The sequence below is a fragment of the Lathyrus oleraceus genome, chromosome 3 (assembly GCF_024323335.1).
Source record: "Lathyrus oleraceus cultivar Zhongwan6 chromosome 3, CAAS_Psat_ZW6_1.0, whole genome shotgun sequence".
NCBI lineage: Eukaryota > Viridiplantae > Streptophyta > Magnoliopsida > Fabales > Fabaceae > Lathyrus > Lathyrus oleraceus.
Window position 1 is genome coordinate 233,669,475 of NC_066581.1, and position 19,584 is coordinate 233,689,058.

General features: G+C 34.4%; 3 protein-coding genes across 3 annotated transcripts in view; 2 read left to right on the forward strand and 1 right to left on the reverse strand.

The window, feature by feature from the left end:
* The first annotated feature begins 162 nt into the window (after positions 1–162).
* Positions 163–5,019, forward strand: LOC127126533 (uncharacterized). The gene is made up of 3 exons (XM_051055473.1): positions 163–651; positions 726–850; positions 4,467–5,019. The coding sequence occupies exons 1-3, from the start codon at positions 285–287 to the stop codon at positions 4,671–4,673; spliced, it is 699 nt and encodes a 232-aa protein (XP_050911430.1). The 5' UTR covers positions 163–284; the 3' UTR covers positions 4,674–5,019.
* Positions 5,020–5,354: 335 nt separating this feature from the next.
* Positions 5,355–6,799, forward strand: LOC127126532 (metacaspase-9). The gene is made up of 2 exons (XM_051055472.1): positions 5,355–5,948; positions 6,050–6,799. Exons 1-2 carry the CDS (start codon positions 5,495–5,497, stop codon positions 6,637–6,639), a joined length of 1,044 nt encoding a protein of 347 aa, XP_050911429.1. The 5' UTR covers positions 5,355–5,494; the 3' UTR covers positions 6,640–6,799.
* A 2,938-nt stretch (positions 6,800–9,737) lies between these two features.
* Positions 9,738–19,584, reverse strand: part of LOC127130609 (uncharacterized) — a 35,493-nt gene continuing 25,646 nt past the window's right edge. Inside the window, exon 3 of the mRNA XM_051059586.1 lies at positions 9,738–10,064. Coding sequence (XP_050915543.1) covers positions 9,738–10,064 — 327 coding nt within the window. The remainder of the gene's footprint in view (positions 10,065–19,584) is intronic.

A 19,584-nucleotide genomic window follows, 5' to 3' on the forward strand; every position in this document is an offset into this window, starting at 1 on the left:
CTTCTAAAAAGATCATCAACATGAAATAATTGCATATTCACATTATTTTCAATTTCCTAAATTAGCACATTGAATAAATAAAATATTGTTAATAAAAAAAATCCAACTCAAATAAAATTGACTAAAATCATATAAAAATATAATATAGAATGTTTACATTATTTTCAATTTCCCAAATTAGCACATTGATTAATTAGCAATAGAAGGTTTTCTCCAAAAAGGAAAAGAAAAAGATAAAGAAAAAGACTAGGGGGAGTTAGAATTGGAAATCATTCATCAGAAAAATGAGAGTTCAACCAGAGAGAATCAGCAGCACCAACACAATGTCACAACCAAGAAGACCACTCCACATCAACATCCCCCCATCATCATCATCATCCGCCATGTTCCAACGGATCCGCCCTTCCCTCGTCACCTCATTTCTCCAAAAACCACTTTCTCTCCCTTTCGTTCTCTCCATTTTCCTCTTCCTCGCTTGGATCTCTCTCCGTTCATATCGCACTTCTCATTCTCTTCACCTCTCTAACCCAAACGACGACGTTAAAGCCAATCTCCGTAGATTCTCCTCTCATTTCCCTTCCCCTATTACGAAGGATAATCGGGGTTGGATTCTCGATCCTATCGCTGTTGCAGCTTCTTCCAGCCTTTCAGGTACTTCCTTCCTCTTTGTTCTCTTAATTTAATTTGTGAAACTGGAAGTTAATACAGATGATGATTGTTTCAAGGTGGTGCTGTTACTTGTGCTTCTCTTCACCTCGGTGAAATTCGACCCGGAAAGTTTAGAGGAAATCATAGACACCATGATTGTAATGAGACTTTTGTACTTTGGGGTGCTGCTATCAAGTTTAGGGTATGTTTTTCTTATTACAAACAAATCAAAGTAAATAGTTTTTGAATTTAACTCATATACATTGTTGATTTAGAATGGTTTTACATATGCATCTAAATGTCACTTACATTAGTTACACCCAGTGCCGTGTCGATTTTTTCGAAGGTCCTGTCTACATTAGTCGAAGTTTAATTATGGAAAAACAAATATAGGTCATATCTAACTATTGTTTAATCGTTATAAATATTTTATGAGACCCTATTTAGCCACAAATTAACTGTTACACATTTGAGGCCCTATGGAGTAGCTCGTCTTGCACGCCCTCAAAAACAACCCTGGTTATATCGATTAAACTCAATTTTGTTAGTTTTTGACGACAATCTAATTGCTTGAAGTGTATTTTGTTCCATATGTCAACCATTTCTTTTTCTGTTAAGAGTTCCTTCAATTACTTCGAAATAGTTTGTTCTTATTTATTCTGTTAGGTTGCTGAAAATATTAGAGAGAGTGTTAGTAGAGAAGATGATGAAAAATATACTTAGGTGGATTGGGCATGTAGAGAGAAGATAAGTAGATTTTGTGGTAAGGGGAGTAAATCAGATGGAGAGAAGTCAAACAATTAGAGGAAGAGGAAGACCTAGAAAATTATAAGAGAAGTTATTAAGAAAGATCTCGAGATTAACGATTTAGATAGAAACATGGTTTTGAATAGAACATTATGGCAAAAGTTGATCCATGTAGCCGATCTCACTTAGTGGGATAAGGCTTGGTTGTTGTTGTTAGGTTGCTGACATTAACTTGTGGTGTACTCGCATTCGCTTAAGTCACTGTTTGATTAATGTGTTTGATTTGATGTTATATTGGGTATGTATGCTGAATGTTATTTAACTTAATTTTGGCATTGAACCAAAATGCTTGGTTCTGCTGGAAGTTAAGTAAGAAAGAGTTGCTGTTATCATATATCACATGTAATGTATGCATACAGTCATGTAAGTGAAGTGTTCATACTCGAGCCAAAGTTTCTATTGCATGTTTTTTGCATCCCTTCTTGAACTAATTGAACATCTTTTATTACTTTGGAGGTGGAATTAGCGTTAACAGCTTAAGAAAATGACATGGTTTTTATATGCTATTGTTCATATTTTTCTTTTTCGTGGAGGTAAGGTAAGAGGAATGTGCCCGTTCAAATTTCACTTGATTGCAAAGACAATATCCTGACTTGTGAAGTTAAATGTGTTATTGTTTCTTATCTTCTGGGAATGCTGTGCTTAAATCAGTCACAGATACTGGGTTTTCAATTTTATTGAAGAAAAAGTCCTATCGTAATAATAATACTAAAACAGGTTGGTGAATGTTCATTTTCTCTAGCCATTTTATAAGTTGGTAACGTGTACACTAAAGTATAAATAGTATAGAGTGATTCTAACTTATGGCATCATTCTTAGAAGGATGCAGATGTCACTAATCTACTACTTGGAACTAGGATCTACGATGCGGCACTATGAGTGAAGCCAACAAGAAGAGGAAAAAACCATGCTCTACGAACTAGATTTTGAGAAAATTTAAGATCAAACACACACTACAAAAGTATATACTTGATGATGACCACATTGAAGTTGCTTTCATATAGTTCTGATAGCTATTTATTTGAACATAAGTACAGACTAATACTCTTATATTCTAGATTAGTTATAATTTTAAGTTCTAACTTTTAAGTATTAATTATTTTAGCATTTACTAACAATAATATTAATAACATTGAAGTTGATAAGAAGTTTACTTCATAAATTGAAACGAATTGGTTGAGAGATTAAATACAGAAGAGAGATATTTTTTTCCTATTACCCACATATTTTTTAGTAGTACTCTATCGTCTCATTGTTAATGGAGTTTACTAGTAATTTCATATATTAATGAGTTTATTTATTGAAAGAAATTAATTTTCCCAATATAGAATTCTCTCCATCCCTTCACTATTTTAGCTTTATTATTGTCCAGTGCTAACCCTATCAAATGGTTTTGTAACATGCAAAATTGACCCGGAGAAAAGAAGAGGTGGAGATGGCCAATGCTAATATTTTGATCTTTTATGAAGTTTGTATTTCTTTTTTATGTTTTCTGTTTGTAGTATGTTTGATTTCTCCTTAATAGTGTCATCGTATCCTTGGACATAACTCATGATGAACGGGAGAAACTAGAAATTTTAAGGTTAACTCAATGCAAGTGTCTTTGATATGATTTCTTTATTTTTAAAATCTATGTTGTAGGTGAGTGTTATGTACGTGGGCATTTAGAATACAATACACTTACTTAGTATTAGTATGTTTGGGCAAGTAGGGTTTAAACCAATGATTCTCTACTTGAGTTTACAAAGAAAAAAGATATGTACGTGAACATTTAGAATACTATATTGTACTATAAATGTTCACGTACATGTATAACTTTTTTTTTGTAAATAGTTTAACAAGTAAACTCACCTACAACGTGTTGACAAATAGAAAATCATTGGTTTGAACCATATTTATTCCAACCTACTAATTAAGTGTATTTTTTGAAAATATAAAAATCATATAAAAAACACTTGCATTGAGTTAACCTTAAAATTTCTAGTTTCATAACACCATTAAGATGACACCATTAACGTGAAATCAAACGAGTTTCATGACACCATTAAGGTGAAATCAAATATACTACAAACAGACAGAAAGTATACAAAAATAAATTCAAATTTTATAAAAGAACAAAGATTTAAATATCAGTTGTTGTCCTCTATCCGGAACAACATTTGCCATCTCCATTACTTACTTACTTATATATAGGAATAGTGATTAGAGACAAATAATCTTATATTGGGAAAATTAATCTCTTTCAATAAATAAATTCACAGTTAATACATTTGAGGTTAATATATTGAATCACACACAAGCTAATAGGAAACTCCATTAATAATGAGACCCTATGATACTACTAAAAAAATATGGTTAATGGGAAAAAGACATTCAAAAACGATCTCCTGTATTTAATCTCTCAACCAATACAGTCAGTCAATCAGCATTAGTCTGTACTTCTGTTCAAATAAACAACTATTAGAACTATATAAAACCAACTCCAACATAGTCATCATCAAGTTATTCTCCTTGGGTGGGTTAATATTACTATTAGCTATTAGATTTGGATTATAGTTTGCAAAATTAAATTTGAACCAATTTCTGCAGACTAGATTTGCAAAAGCAACCCTCCCTCTACTTCCATTTCTAAACCGAGTTTAAAGGCAAAGTTTTGTTTGCAAAATGTCTCCAACTGAAAACCAAACAACAAAACAACAGCTAGTCCTGCTGTGTTAAAGTTAGGGGGTTCTCAATGGAAAATCAAAACCCACTTACATTCTAAAAATCAAGTTAAGCATTTTGGAAAATAATTTGATTATATGTTATATTTTTTTGCAACTTTTCATGTAGAAAATAAATACTCATTACTACACCTCAAACTAATTACTTGGAGTGTTCTGTAGGCAAAATTAGGTTTCTCCAAAGTTATACAGCTCTAAAAATACGGTTCCATTGAAATGAAGATTCTTGTTTTTTGGATTTAAACATCACTGTCAAAGTCTTGAGTTCACAGTATCTATAATTTGCAGGTGGAAAACAGTGCGGTAACTGATATTGGTTATGCTGAGGTGACCATAGCCAGAGATGAGGTTATTGTTGCTGCTAGCCCTGCTCACACAGCCCATGCTTTAGTGAACATAGATCCGGTTCGGAGTGCGTTCTTTATAGGATGCCAAGATAGTACCATAAACTATAATGCCTCAAGTACGGACTTTAATGTTTGGAAAGATCTTTGAAGATGTTACTCTGTACAGGTTCACACATCACATTCCTCTTGATGAAATTTAACATGTTGCTAAGTCTTAATATTACTATGATTTTGTTGCCACACAGAATGAGAAAGTTTTAACTTTTAGATGTCTATATAATGTACAAAACTTAGTTGCAAACTCTCAAGAGAGTATGAGCTAACAGAAAGACAGAACAAAAGGAGGTACAGTTTATGCCTTGGTTTATTAAAGAATGGAGGAAAAAATTTATTCTCAGTTCCTTAACTTTGTACTGATTGTAAAGAGGCAACATGATTTTTTTGTACTGATCAGAACAATGTTGGATCTTGTGTTGGAACTTGTGGTTCTGGCATTCCTTGTACCATGTCCACCTTTAACAGTACATTACTAATTTATTTGCTTTAGCCAAAACAATTTTGAACGAGGGAACACGTGAAGTGCCTATAACTTGCAAGAAAATAACTACTACTACATTGGGTGTTACTTCTACGCAAAGACTGTTTGTTCCTAGAGCCCAGAAATAGAAGTCATTGGATTTGTGATGAATAATTGAATACTAAAAACAAAAAAGGAAGCTCAAATCATATGTACTTTGAAATCAAACACAACAATGTCATGTTCAAATATCTAAGTCCTAATTTAATATTTCAAAAATATAAATTTTGTTCACCTACAATTATGCCTCACAAGCAACAATTTCAAGTCCTAATTTTAATATTCCATTGCTTGAAAGCCAATACAATTGTGAAATGTCACATAACGTTGCTTAAGGCAAATCCAAAAGCAATTCAATTGCCACCCCTAAAGAACTATAAAAGAGACCCTAAATGAATGAACCAATAGACTTAAAATTTGTTAATAAATCTTTTGATAAACCTGCTTTAAGAGTTCAAATATTTGAAGTCATTGCAAATTGCAACATGGAGGGGAAAAACAAGAGGCTAGCAGTTTTGGTAGGGTGCAACTACCCAAACACTCCAAATGAATTACATGGTTGCATAAATGATGTGTTGGCTATGAAGGAAACATTGGTGAAGCGGTTTGGTTTCGATCATTCCAATATCGAGCTTCTCACCGATGAACCTAAAAGTTCTTCGTCAACTATGCCAACTGGTGCTAACATTAAGCAAGCATTAGCTAACATGGTTGATCGAGCTGAATCAGGGGATGTTCTTTATTTTCATTATAGCGGACATGGAACTAGGATTCCTTCAATGAAATATGGACATCTTTTTCGACACGAAGAAGCTATTGTACCTTGTGATTTCAATCTTATCACAGGTTTGTACCAACTTCTTTCACGATGAAACGCGAAATTGTAGGTATCAAACAATTTGGTATTAGAACTAACAAACTTTTATTCTTATTATTGTCATATACAGATTTGGACTTCCGGCAAGTCGTGAATCGGATTCCGAAAGGATCAAGCTTAACAATTCTCTCAGATTCATGTCATAGTGGAGGCCTAATTGACAAAGAAAAAGAACAAATTGGACCATCCAAATTGGAAGAACAAAAGAATGCCACATTGAAACAAACTCATAATAAACCAAAAACTATTCCTTATGAGTCAATACTTCAACATCTTTCATCATTAACAAACATAAACACAACAGACATTGGAACTCATTTACTCGAATTCTTCGGCTCCGAAGCAAGTATGTTGTTTCAGCTTCCTTTACATGATCTCGATTTGTTCCAACCACTAAATCCGGATGAAGGGATTCTGTTAAGTGGTTGTCAATCTGACGAAACTTCGGCGGATATGAGTCCGAATACGAGTAATGGAAAAGCTTATGGAGCATTTAGCAATGCAGTTCAGATTGTGTTGAAGGATAATATTGGTAAATTGAGTAATAGAGAGGTTGTGATGAAGGCTAGAGATTTTCTACAAAGACAAGGGTTTGTGCAACATCCTTGTCTTTATTGTAGTGATGAGAATGCTGATGATGTCTTCTTGTTGCAATCCTAGGACTCAGATTTGTGATTATGTTGTTCATATTTGTAATATTTAATGAATTTTATGTTGTTCTGATTGAACTATTTGTGTTATTTATTGTGTTCATATTTGTGATGTTGTATGAATTTTATATATGAAATAAATGGAAATAAGTTTTAATTATTGAACAAAACATTGTTCCAATATGAGATTTAAGTTCACTTTTATAGTTTGAAAAGTTTCCAAAAGTGATGCAGTTTTACATTCATAATAAATAAAGCGATCAAATACAATTATATATTTAAGAGTTAAATATGTTCCTAATTCTTCTAAATATCTTAAATTTTAATTTTAATTTCTAAAATATTTCTTTTAAAGAATCATTCTCATAAAAAATTTCATCTACATTTTTTATCATTATTATAACTTAGCAATATAATTAATGACAATTTTAATGATAATTTATTATTTAACGATTAAATTAATAATATTTTTTACGATGATTTTAGTATTAAAAACTAAAACATAGATGGAATTTAAAAAAACATTATTTAAAAAAATATTTTAAAAGAAACGAAAATTGAGATATTTAATAAATTCACGAATATATTTAACTCTAATGGTGTCACTTTCATTATCATTATCATCGCAATTTTATTTTATTTTGGGTTTTTGAGAATGCAATCCTTATAATCATTCATTTCTGGAATTGAATGAGCTGGATATTTCTTTATGAGTTTCAAATAATGAAAAAGGCATATTTATTATCTTGATTTGTCAACATTGTTTGCTAATTAGTCTTAATCATGTCCCATATACATCCATTAAGCCACTTTTGTTTGTGACATTTACCAAAGTTGTCATATTTTTCGTGGTCAACGCCAAGGTTGTTGTGCCAATCTAATACTACTATGTTCTTTCCATGAGTTACTTGTCCCCACTTCATAAAGATTTAATTTTTTTTGTCCCTAGCTTAATCTCTACTTTTATTTTAGTCTCTTAATTTAAAAAATATTTATATTAATCATTTAACTCTTCAAAACATTTTATATTAATCATTTTCGTTTTATTAGCGATAGAAAAACTTAAAAATCGGTCGTTAAATTCATCGTTAGTTGAACGAAAAGGACTAACATGATATTTTTTTAAGAGTTAAATGATCAATATGGATATTTTTTTAAGTTAAATGATCAAAATGAACCGCGAGGTTAAGATATATGACTAAGAAAAGATATTAAATCTAAAATATTTTTTGTAAATTTTAATGTTTCAGATTAAATATCACTTTAAAATTTTAATAGAGTATTAATTATGTACACATGTACACAATTTGATAACTCTACCGATGCTAGATCGGTGTTAGACCATAAGAGTCTCAATATTTATCTGAGTGAGGAAACTATGAAAAACGTATCCCTTTTCCTCTATAATCACATCCTTTGTCTTGGTCTGCTCAGCCCCATAAAGTTAGTTAATTAACCATTAAGACCTATGTATCCTATGCAAGCAGTTAATGGGAATCAAGTAATTGCTTTTCTGTCTAATACAAACCATTTATGACTATTTATATGACTTGAATGCTTTGTCCGGTTCCTTCTGAGTTGGTCTTAGGCCGGTCCGATCAATTTGAGTTGCTTAGTGTCTTAGATTGGTTTTATCCTTATCGACATGTTCAGAATTAGGGCGGACTCTATCAGCTATGAGTGAGAATCCGACCCAATTTACCAAAATGTACACTAATTATAAATTTCAACTCAGACTCCCCTAAATTTTAGATCTCTGTACTTCTACTCAAAGACTCTCCCAAGTGTTTGTAAATCTTCAACAGTAAGAATGTGATAAACTTCATAAAAGAAAATCATAATTGTACACATAGAGTACACTAATTTGATAACTCTACCGATGCTAGGTAAGAGTTGCAATGTTTTATCTGAGTGTGAATGACATGAAAAGTCGGTCCTAAATGTGTAGTGATTTCCAATTTATATAAGGTCTTTTAGGCTCTGAGTCCTTTATGACCTACTAATTTATCATTATGGTTCTTGTCTCCCTGTCTAGCTAGGGACAATGAATGAGCATCAAGCCCCTTGTTTCTTGGTCCGATAGACCATTTATGACTGTTAATATGCTCTTAAAGTTATGTCAACGTATTGAGGTGTATTAAGCATCAATTGGATGTCCTTGTCTTGGGGTCGACCTTCTTGCTTTGGATCATTTATGTTAAGATCAATCCATGCCTAGGTTCATACCGACCCAATTGCTCTATCCTTGGGTTCATACATGATCCAAAAAGAGATAGGAATGTACACAGTCCCTCAAGCACGAGGCTCAAAGGGACAAAACACTTTAAGGGGAGAGCCTGAAATGTACAAAATCTCTCAAGCATGAGACCCAAAGGAGAAAAGTTCTTTAGGGGAAGAGATCAATATGTACATAATTCCTCAAGCATGAGGCCAGAAGGGGGCGCAGTGCTTTGGAAAAAGACCGGAATGCACACATGAGAGTATCAACAACATGCTCGCTCTTGTCATGAAGAGTGGCAAATATTCCCTAGGTTACACAATCGTTCTCAAGTACCTAATGAATTCCAAAAGGGAAGTTGATTATCATTGCTAACAATAATCCTTTTTCGAGGAAGTCTAAAATTGAATACTATGCTATGCTCACTAAGATCGGAATTCAGTCCCTCAAGCTTGAGGCCCAAAGGAATGAGATGCCTTTTTAGAGGAAGGAACTAAGATGTTCAATATTTTTGGTTTATATGCACGTGCGTCTGTCTCCTTTCCAAGGATATAAGAAGTCGCATCATATTCTATAAGGAAATTCTTTTTGTCTCTTGACATTACTGCTTTTATCAAGGGTTTCGTTTAAATTATCACATACTTCCTTGAGACAGAAATTAGATTATCATGCCCTTTATATCCCTAGGCTACTAGTATGCACAGTTGATTTTATGCATTTAAGACTCACATAGAAATCATAATGGTGTCATCCGCGAACCTCATTTTGTTTTTCATGGCACAATTGATTTTAACAAACCAATCATTCCTCCCTGTCATATGAGTTGAACAAGCCGAGTTCAAATATCATTCCTTGCTTCATTGAACTCCTTTCATACTCATCATGGTGTTTTACTCCACATGCAACTGGTTAACCATATCACTCAACTGATCACAACTCAATTTTGTAGAATTCCTAGAATTTTTGTTGCTGTTGTCCTGCAACTTGCTGTTGCATTCTCCTTCTGTGATCATGACCAAAAGTGTATTCTCTTCATCAAACTCTTGTCTTGCAACCTTGGCTTCATTCCCTTGAGGTTGCTTCTTGTTTGCATTGCACTCTTTTGCAAAATGACCAAACCATTGACACTTATAACACTGCTTCTTGCTCTTGTTAAACCTCTTCTTTTCACCTCTAAACATTCCTTGACCACCATTTTTTGTTGTAGATGCTCTCACCTATTTGACAAGTCGAATTCTTGGATTTAGGACTCTCTTCCACCAAAATTATGAAAATTCCCTTTACTATTGATGAGCCATTTTCCTTTTGATCTCTTGTCCTTCTCGTTGAAGCGAGTTTGCAAAGCGATCTCCGCCTTTGCCTTATCGGAATTTATCTCCTCCATCATTTGCTAATGAGCCTCAAGAGAGCTTTACAGCTCCTCTTCTCTCATCGTCTCAAGATCTTTCGATTCCTCAATTGCCATAACTATATTATCAAATCTTATTGCTAAAGAACGCAAGATTTTCGCGACAACTGATAATTGCCAATTTATGGTGAATTTGTGCATAAAAACTTGGTAATTATTAACTTGTTTCATAAGATTCTAGTAGCAAAACCTCAAATTTGATGTAAATATCTAGTTTTAATAGTTTATCATGTAAATAGTGTGAAGTTTGCTTAATTGCAACCCTTTTTGTAGGTATACTTGCATGTAAGGAGCTTTGGTCATAAAAAAAGCATAAACTTGGATGAACATGCATTTTTGGGAGAAAAGCACATCAGCAGGACCATGCTAAGCGTGCTCAACACATGATTTCCAGGAAGCTCCGTACTGAGCACCATTTGTGTGGGTTGAGCGCCATATTGCCCAAGAATCCGCGTTGAGTGTTGTTTATGGCGGGTTATCTTGTTTTGTCTTGTTACTGCACTGAGCGCAACATTTGGGGCTGAGCGCGGGTGGTTTTAGCAGTACAGTATAAATAGCTATTCAGTTTATATTTTTAGGGATTCCATTATTTTAGAGAGAGAAATACACCAAAGAGAGAAAACTCAGAATCAAGCCAAATTGGAGCTGGATATGCAACAGTCTTCGATTAATCAATGTTGATGCATATTAATCTCTTTTATTTTCTCATAAGCAAGCTACCATGAAGATGTGTAGCTAAATATCTTGTGTCAGCATTGGATGTAATTAATCGCAATTGTATGTATTTCTTCTGATCATTGTTTTGTGAACATATTATGAATCAATATTGATGTTATCTTTGCTTTCATGTTGAATTTATAGGTTTGAATCATTATTGAGAAATATATTTCAAATCTTGACCTAAGATCATCATCTATCCAATACCTAAGTCTAGAGATGGAGTTGGGGTTTGTTATTCACTTGTATCAAGTCTTAATGTTATCATATTTGAAATTCTAGTAATAGACTATCGATGTCACACTGGATGTTATGACATCCAATTCTGCACAGACAGGAAATGTATGCAGAAGGTAAATGTAAAGGGTAGTAAATAACACAGACAATTGTTTACCCAGTTCGGTGACAAACACACCTACATCTGGGGGCTACCAAGCCAGGGAGGAAATCCACTATAAGCAGTATTAATTCAGGACTTAAACCAACTGTTTAATCCTATCACTTAAGACCTACCTAATGCAATTTCAATCTTAAACTAAGACCAGAGTTCCTACTCCCCCTCAATCACCACAGTGATTACAACCTTTAATTAGTTTAAAGTTAATGGCGAAGTTATACTTCAAACAACTCTTGATTGTGCTTAACAACTTTAATCAAGAAACACAGCACTCACGCTTAAAAGCTTAGAGTGACACAACAATTACAACTCAATGAACACCCTAGTCCAATGCAATCATCTAGGTGATAATTGATTGGCTCACAAATACAACCTAATACAAAACACAATTAAAGTACAACAGTGAAATATGATGATCTAATAAATGCTTCACGCTTCAAACCCCTGAATTGCTGAAAGTAGGATTGCCATCCTTTTATAATGCAGCACTTGGGCCTTGTACTTGAATTTCCTAAAATTAAGGTTAAGCAAGTTAACCTAATTTCCACATATTAGGGTGCTAACAAATAGGCTATTTGTTAGGGCTCTTGAATTTAGCTCTTCTGTTAGTTTCCTGGATTTTAGCACAGCTGTTAGATTCCTGAAAAACAGCCTGAGATAAATATGATGATCTAATAAATACTTCAAGCAACCACTGATTATGCTTAGATGCCTTCTGCTTAGGTCTGACTTGAGGGGCCTGGTTAGGATTGAAGGAGAATTGCCATCCAAGGTGCAACGGAATTTAAAAATTTCTCCATTTAGTGATCCTTACGAATGGGCATGATCAGTGATAGAATCGTTACCTCTTGTGGCGATTCAAACCTTTGGTGCAAATCTCTTGTAACGATCAAAACCTTGGATACAAATCCACGGAGCGATCACGAACGTTGAACGATGACAACGTCTCTACTCAGTCCACACAAACGGGTTCCTTCAATCTCAGTGCTAGCTGGTACGAATGAAGGCTTTGAGTAAGAGAGAGAGGGAAACGAAACTCCAAGTCTTCACTTGAGTTTTAGTCTGAGTGACAATGCTTCTACCCAAGGGTTCTATTTATAGAACCACTTGTGTGGGCTTCAAGCTAAAAAGCCCACTTAAGTGTTTTTTGGCCCATATCTCATAATATGCCAAAATCACTTAAGTATTTGGTACCTTACCATATTTCGTCTCCCATTTACGTGCACCGTACCTTACGGTGTTCCTTAGTTACTCTATTTCTCATCAATCCGTCCTTGTGTGTGACCCTGTAGGTTTTCGCCATGTTGTCAATTATATTAAATCACGCATTTAACATAATAAACAGTGAGCGGTATCTAGCAACACATCACTGCTACCCAAGACACGAAAATGTCATGTGATCTGACAAAACCTCCTGTGATAATAATTATGTGTATAATTACCCCTTTTCCCTTATGTCTATATTGAACACAAGGTATAGACCGTGTCATCCTTGTCCAGTTCAATATTGGGCCCATAGACATTTATCCTGTTACGCAGGATGGACAAATTCCATCTAGGACACTCATGTCCCTCAGCATGCTTCGTGGAGTACCCATCAACTGTCTTTATGGTTATCCAGTTACGGACAACGTTAGATCAACAATAAAGCACTCGACTCTACATCTAGGATCCATAGTGGTTTCAGGTCGAAGAGTGGTATACACCATTATCACCATGAGAATAACTTATGACACTTTGCATAACTTTCTATATAGTATTCTCATAGCGGGTCAATCCGGTATAAATATTACTCCTAACATTCATACCTATGTTTAAGACTTGATAACTCTTTATCCATGATCCATGAGATGTGATCATCAGTCTACAAACATAATAGTCTTAATACTTTAATGTTATCCCACTTCACACTAAAGCTCGACTACAGATACTTTAAGAATAATGTCCTTATGTTTAATGTGCTCTCATGATTAAGTCACACTTAATACATTAAACGGACTATCTATTCCAGGGACTTTATTAATCAACCATAATAAAGAAAAAGCCTTTTTATTAATTAATAAATAATTCGATACAAGTACCAAAAGTATTGGCCTCTAAGGCTTACACCAACAAGGATAACCATACAACCTGTAACAGAAGGGTTTTATGTGACCAAATCTACCACAATAGTGGCATCTCCATCTTTGAAATTTCTTCTTTTGATGGTTAAACCTCCTGCTTCCATGATGTTGTGACATTGGTTGTGACTTTTGCTTGGTTTTCTGAACTTCAGCCTTTGAGTTGTTGAATTCAGATGGGGATTCCTTAACAAAGCCTAAACCAGACATGGTTCCTGATTTCTGTCCCACCTTTAGAATCTCTTCCAAAGTGTCAGTTCCTTTGTTCAGCATTCTGATGGATTTTGTCATTTGATCTAGCTTAGAGGTCAGCAAGGTTATCTCACCATTTAGACCATCTATGACTGTCAGATGCTTCTTCTTCTCAACTTCCAGCTCCATGATGAGTTTCTTCTGCTTTTCTCCTTGTATACACACTTCTGTACTTTTGACACATAGCTCTTTATATGAAGCAGCAAGTTCATCAAATGTAAGTTTATCTCCACTTGAGTCATCATCAGAGGCACAAACACTAGTTAGTGCAGTAACATGTTTAGCAGATTCTCCTTCAGATTCACTCTCAAAGTCTCCCTCAGACCAGGTGACAGAAAGTCCCTTCTTGTGCATCTTGAGGAAGGTAGGACATTCAACTTTAATGTGTCCAAACCCTTCACATCCATGACACTGGACTCCCTTGCTTTGGTTGAACTTTTCTTCAGATGTTGATCTTCTACTGATGTCAGACGAAATGTTCTTGACATTTGGTCTGCCTTTTTGATCAACCTTCTTTATGAACTTGTTGAACTGTCTTCCAAGCATGGCTATAGCTTCTGATATGCTTTCATCACCTCCAGTATTTCCTTCTTCTGAATCCTCTTCAGTATTTGATACAAAAGCTATGCTTTTGTTTTTCTTTTCAACATTCTCACACAAGCCCATTTCAAAAGTTTGGAGAGAACCAATAAGCTCATCAACCTTCATATTGCAGATATCTTGAGCCTCTTCTATAGCAGTAACCTTCATGGAAAATCTCTTGGGCAATGATCTGAGAATCTTTCTAACAAGTTTTTCTTCAGACATTTTCTCTCCCAGGCCTCCAGAAGTGTTGGCAATTTCAAGAATATTCATGTGGAAGTCATGAATAGTCTCATCCTCTTTCATCCTCAGATTTTCAAACTTAGTAGTCAGCATCTGGTGTTTAGACATCCTTACCTTGGAGGTACCCTCATGAGTTGTTTTGAGAGTATCTCAAACTTCTTTAGCCAGCTCACAGTGATGCACCAGTCTGAAGATGTTCTTATTTATCCCATTGAACAGTGCATTCAATGCCTTAGAGTTTCCAAGGGCTAATGCCTCTTGCTTTTTGTCCCACTCTTCTTCAGGAATTTGCATAATGATTCCATCTTTACCTGTCTTCGTTGGATGTTCCCATCCTTTGTTGACAGCTCTCCAGACCTTGCTGTCCAGAGACCTCAAGAAGGCTATCATACGGGGCTTCCAGTCATCATAGTTAGAACCATCCAGCATGGGTAGTCTATTTGAGAATCCTACATCCTTGTCCATGGTACTAGAAAGTAACGTCCCTAGATCTCACCCAGAAATTAACAGGCAGGGTGCCTGCTCTGATGCAAATTGAAATTCTAGTAACAGACTATCGATGTCACACTGGATGTTATGACATCCAATTCTGCACAGACAGGAAATGTATGCAGAAGGTAAATGTAAAGGGTAGTAAATAACACAGACAATTGTTTACCCAGTTCGGTGACAAACACACCTACGTCTGGGGGCTACCAAGCCAGGGAGGAAATCCACTATAAGCAGTATTAATTCAAGACTTAAACCAACTGTTTAATCCTATCACTTAAGACCTACCCAATGCAATTTCAATCTTAAACTAAGACCAGAGTTCCTACTCACTCCCCCTCAATCACCACAGTGATTACAACCTTTAATTAGTTTAAAGTTAATGGCGAAGTTATACTTCAAACAACTCTTGATTGTGCTTAACAACTTTAATCAAGAAACACAACACTCACGCTTAAAAGCTTAGAGTGACACAACAATTACAACTCAATGAACACCCTAGTCCAATGCAATCATCTAGGTGATAATTGATTGGCTCACAAATACAACCTAATACAAAACACAATTAAAGTACAACAGTGAAATATGATGATCTAATAAATGCTTCACGCTTCAAACCCCTGAATTGCTGAAAGTAGGATTGCCATCCTTTTATAATGCAGCACTTGGGCCTTGTACTTGAATTTCCTAAAATTAAGGTTAAGCAAGTTAACCTAATTTCCACATATTAGGGTGCTAACAAATAGGCTATTTGTTAGGGCTCTTGAATTTAGCTCTTCTGTTAGTTTCCTGGATTTTAGCACAGCTGTTAGATTCCTGAAAAATAGCCTAAGATAAATATTGAAACAGAACATAGGCCATATGCTAGACAACTTTAATTCTAGCTCAGCTGTTGGTTTCCTGAAACAGCAACCTGTAATAAATACTGAACTATACCAGAAAAACTAACTGGCCTATAATTCAATATCTGCTGTCAGGAATGAATGTCATAACATTCAGTTTGACATCCAGACAATAGGCTATGTGCTAGGTCTGTTATTCTCCTGAAAAACAGCGTGAAATAAATACTGAACTATAACAAAAAAACTAACTAGCCTATAGTTCAGTATCTGCTGTCAGGAATGAATGGCATAACATTCAGTTTGACATCCAGACAATAGGCTATGTGTCAGGTCTGTTATTCTCCTGAAAGACAGCCTGAAATAAATACTGAACTATAACAGAAAAACCAACTAGCCTATAGTTTAGTATCTGCTGTCAGAGATAAATGTCATAACACTCAGTTTGACATTTAGACAATGGGCCATATGTCAGGTCTGTTATTCTCCTGAAAAACAGACTGAAATAAATACTGAGCTATAACAGAAAAACCAACTATTCTATAGTTCAGTATCTGCTGTCATGGATGAATGTCATAACATCCAGTTTGACATTCAGTAAATCCTGTATTAGCTAATCCTGCAGCATACTACACAAGCATGTCATGACATCAGTCAAGACATCAGAGTACAGTTAGTGTTTTAACACAAAATGCAGCCAATCAAACATCTACAATATTGCTTAATAGGTAGAGAGATCATCAATTAAGCAATACGGTAAAACTCACATCATCGGTTAGACATAAACGATGTTGAAGAGTGATACGTGATAATAGAGATAACTAACTATGTTCACATACTGGATTAGTTGAAATATATATGAAAAAGGTTAATGAAACCCAAATTTGACATGTTTTTTCTACTTGTTAGTTTCATAGCATTTATTGTTGTTTTAACTCGTTAACAATCGTGACTTTCCGCAATCAAAATTCTTGTGAACCTTTCCTTAAAATCGTATTAATCGTTGAACGACAGTGATATCACACTAATATCTGTGAAGACGATACAAAATAATTACCCCTTCAAAAGTGATTTTTTTAATCAAAAATGACGCTATTGTCGGGGATTGACGTATAAATATTACAAGCATAACAACAACTTCTATTATTTTAAGTATATTTGCAATTCTATAAATTGTATGTTGTTATATTTGTTATCCCTCGTGTTTGTTCACTTGTGTGGTTAGATTTTAGAACTACGTGTATGCGAGGAAGTACACCGGAAGATCAACTTCTGTTTTATCTTAAAATAGAAAGAACTACTCGTAGAAACAATAACAGAGCCAGAAAGAGAAAGCAACTCGCCAAACAAAGGAACCAACATGAAGGAACTTCTACTTCTACTTCTTCAACAACTCCAAAAATCGAAGAAGTCATGGATGAATAAAAAATTGTTCGATGGCCTTGTCAAAACATCCCAAGAAGGAATGCTCATTTTGCTAGACCTGCACAAAATGCAAGGAACTCAGAGATGAACACTGGCATGCTTCAGATATTGTTTGCAGACCGTTTTACTGGGCTTGACCATAAAGATCCATATATTCACCTTACCAAGTTTTATGAGATTGTCGATATAGTTGGAGCTCCTGAAGCAGAAGAAGAACAAATTTTCAAGAGATTATTCCCTTATTCATTGATCGGATAAGCAAAAGAATGGTACCTTGACCAACCAACTCAAATTATGAAAAATTGGAATGTGCTTGAGGAAAAATTTCTTGATAGGCTCTTTCTACACAATAGATTTATGGAGGTCAAAACCACAATTGTTGTATTTTCTCAAGGTTTAAGTGAAACACTTTGTGAAATGTTGAAAGCTCTTAGATATGGTAAGTATTTTTGTATCGTCTCCACAGGGATTAGTGCGATATCACTTCGGTTCCATAGTTAATATTGTTGTAAGGATATGTTTAAAAGGGTTTTGATTTTGAAAAGAAACAATTGCTATAAAATGTAACAACGGTAAATGATTCGGAAATTAACAGATAAAGAAACATATCAGGATTAGATTTCATTAATCTTTTTCATATGTTTTCAACCAATCTAGTATATGAACATCATTTTCAACCAATATAATAATATTCTCAAGCTATGTAGAAAATATTCATGAGTAAATTTGCAACCTACCAAAACACCATTTTCAAGCAAGATATATGCTCTTATCTTCCTTATCCTCCTTATTTATTGGCTTAATATTAAAAATGAAGTCATTATGTGATTTCTAAGTAGTCAACACCACTGGATGCCAAATCATGATAAGGTAACTTATAACCCTTACCAAACCCTTTAGGAAGTAAAAAACTCAAAAAGTGAGGTAGTATTTCTCTTCAAAAAAATCATATACCATAAGTTTGTCATTGTAGTTGCTTGTCCTTACTTCATTCAGGAGAAACATCTATATCAAATTATTTTGTTGCTTGTCTTATCGTTTCATCTTTCATTTATTTTCTACTTGTTGAGTCTTCTTCATGATTGCACTTCTCGAAATCAAGTTTGAAATGATTCTTTTTTAGCATGCATAAAACTTTGGTTAGATTTGATCCTGATCATGATGTTTTTTGATCAATTGCATAAGTAAGTGAATTCAAATATTTTGTGTTTTTGAATTGAGGTTGATTCAAAGTAAAATCTCAAAGTGCCTTTAAAATCATGAAAATTTGAGATTTTACATGTTTGATTAGAATCATGGAGTTTACACATATTTTGTGATTCTGATCAAATTGGACAAAGGAAAAAATGGGTCATTTGATTCGAATCATCTTTTACACTTGATTCAAGTCATTTTTCTGATGTCCACTTCTAAACTAGGTCACTCACTTTTTCAATAATTTTCTGTCAAGGTTGTGGTACTTGATCCAAGTCAATTTTTGTACATGATTCGAATCACGCGGCTCATGATTCGAATCACTCTTTCCCTGATTCAAATCAAATGACAAATTTTCAAATTTTTGTTTTCCTTTTATTCCACCACACTTGCTCATTTGATTCAAATCATATATTGCCATTGATTCAAACCTAACTGACTGCTCCAACAATTTTTTATGCTTAATCTCAAGAGCATATAAAACCTTTTTGTAATCATTTCTCACATAACATCAATCATTATGATCATAGTTTTTCAATGTGATTTTAGTGAAAAATCAATTTCCGCTGTTTTGAATGTTCAAAGTCTTGCAACGAAATTCCTGCATCTTCAATTTGTTTTGGTTCAAATTTTGATAACGAGAGATTTGTAATTGATTGAAGGAGGCGCGTCCTTAAAACTAACCGTTCTCGGAGATCTTTTTGAGTTTTTTAGGTTGTTAGCAAGATTGAGGTGATTGTTAATGGTGGTGACAAATTTCGTTAAAAAGAAGTATGTTCTTCTCTCCAGAATTGTCTTAGTTGTGAATGTATGGAAGGCTACGGATAAGCCGAAGTTCTTCTGATATCTTCGGATAATTTCACCGCTCAAGGAATCGGTAGGATCAAGGGTTAATAGCTACACACGAAGGCTTGAGGTAGAATTGGTGATATTGGAAGATTCAAGAAACGTAATTCGAGGCCTCGAGATTCTTTGCTAGATTGCTTCTGATTATATAAGCATTTTGATCTCGAGACTCTTTTTATTGATGAGACGTTTCTTGGTTTTGATTGTCACAATCAAGGTTGAAAG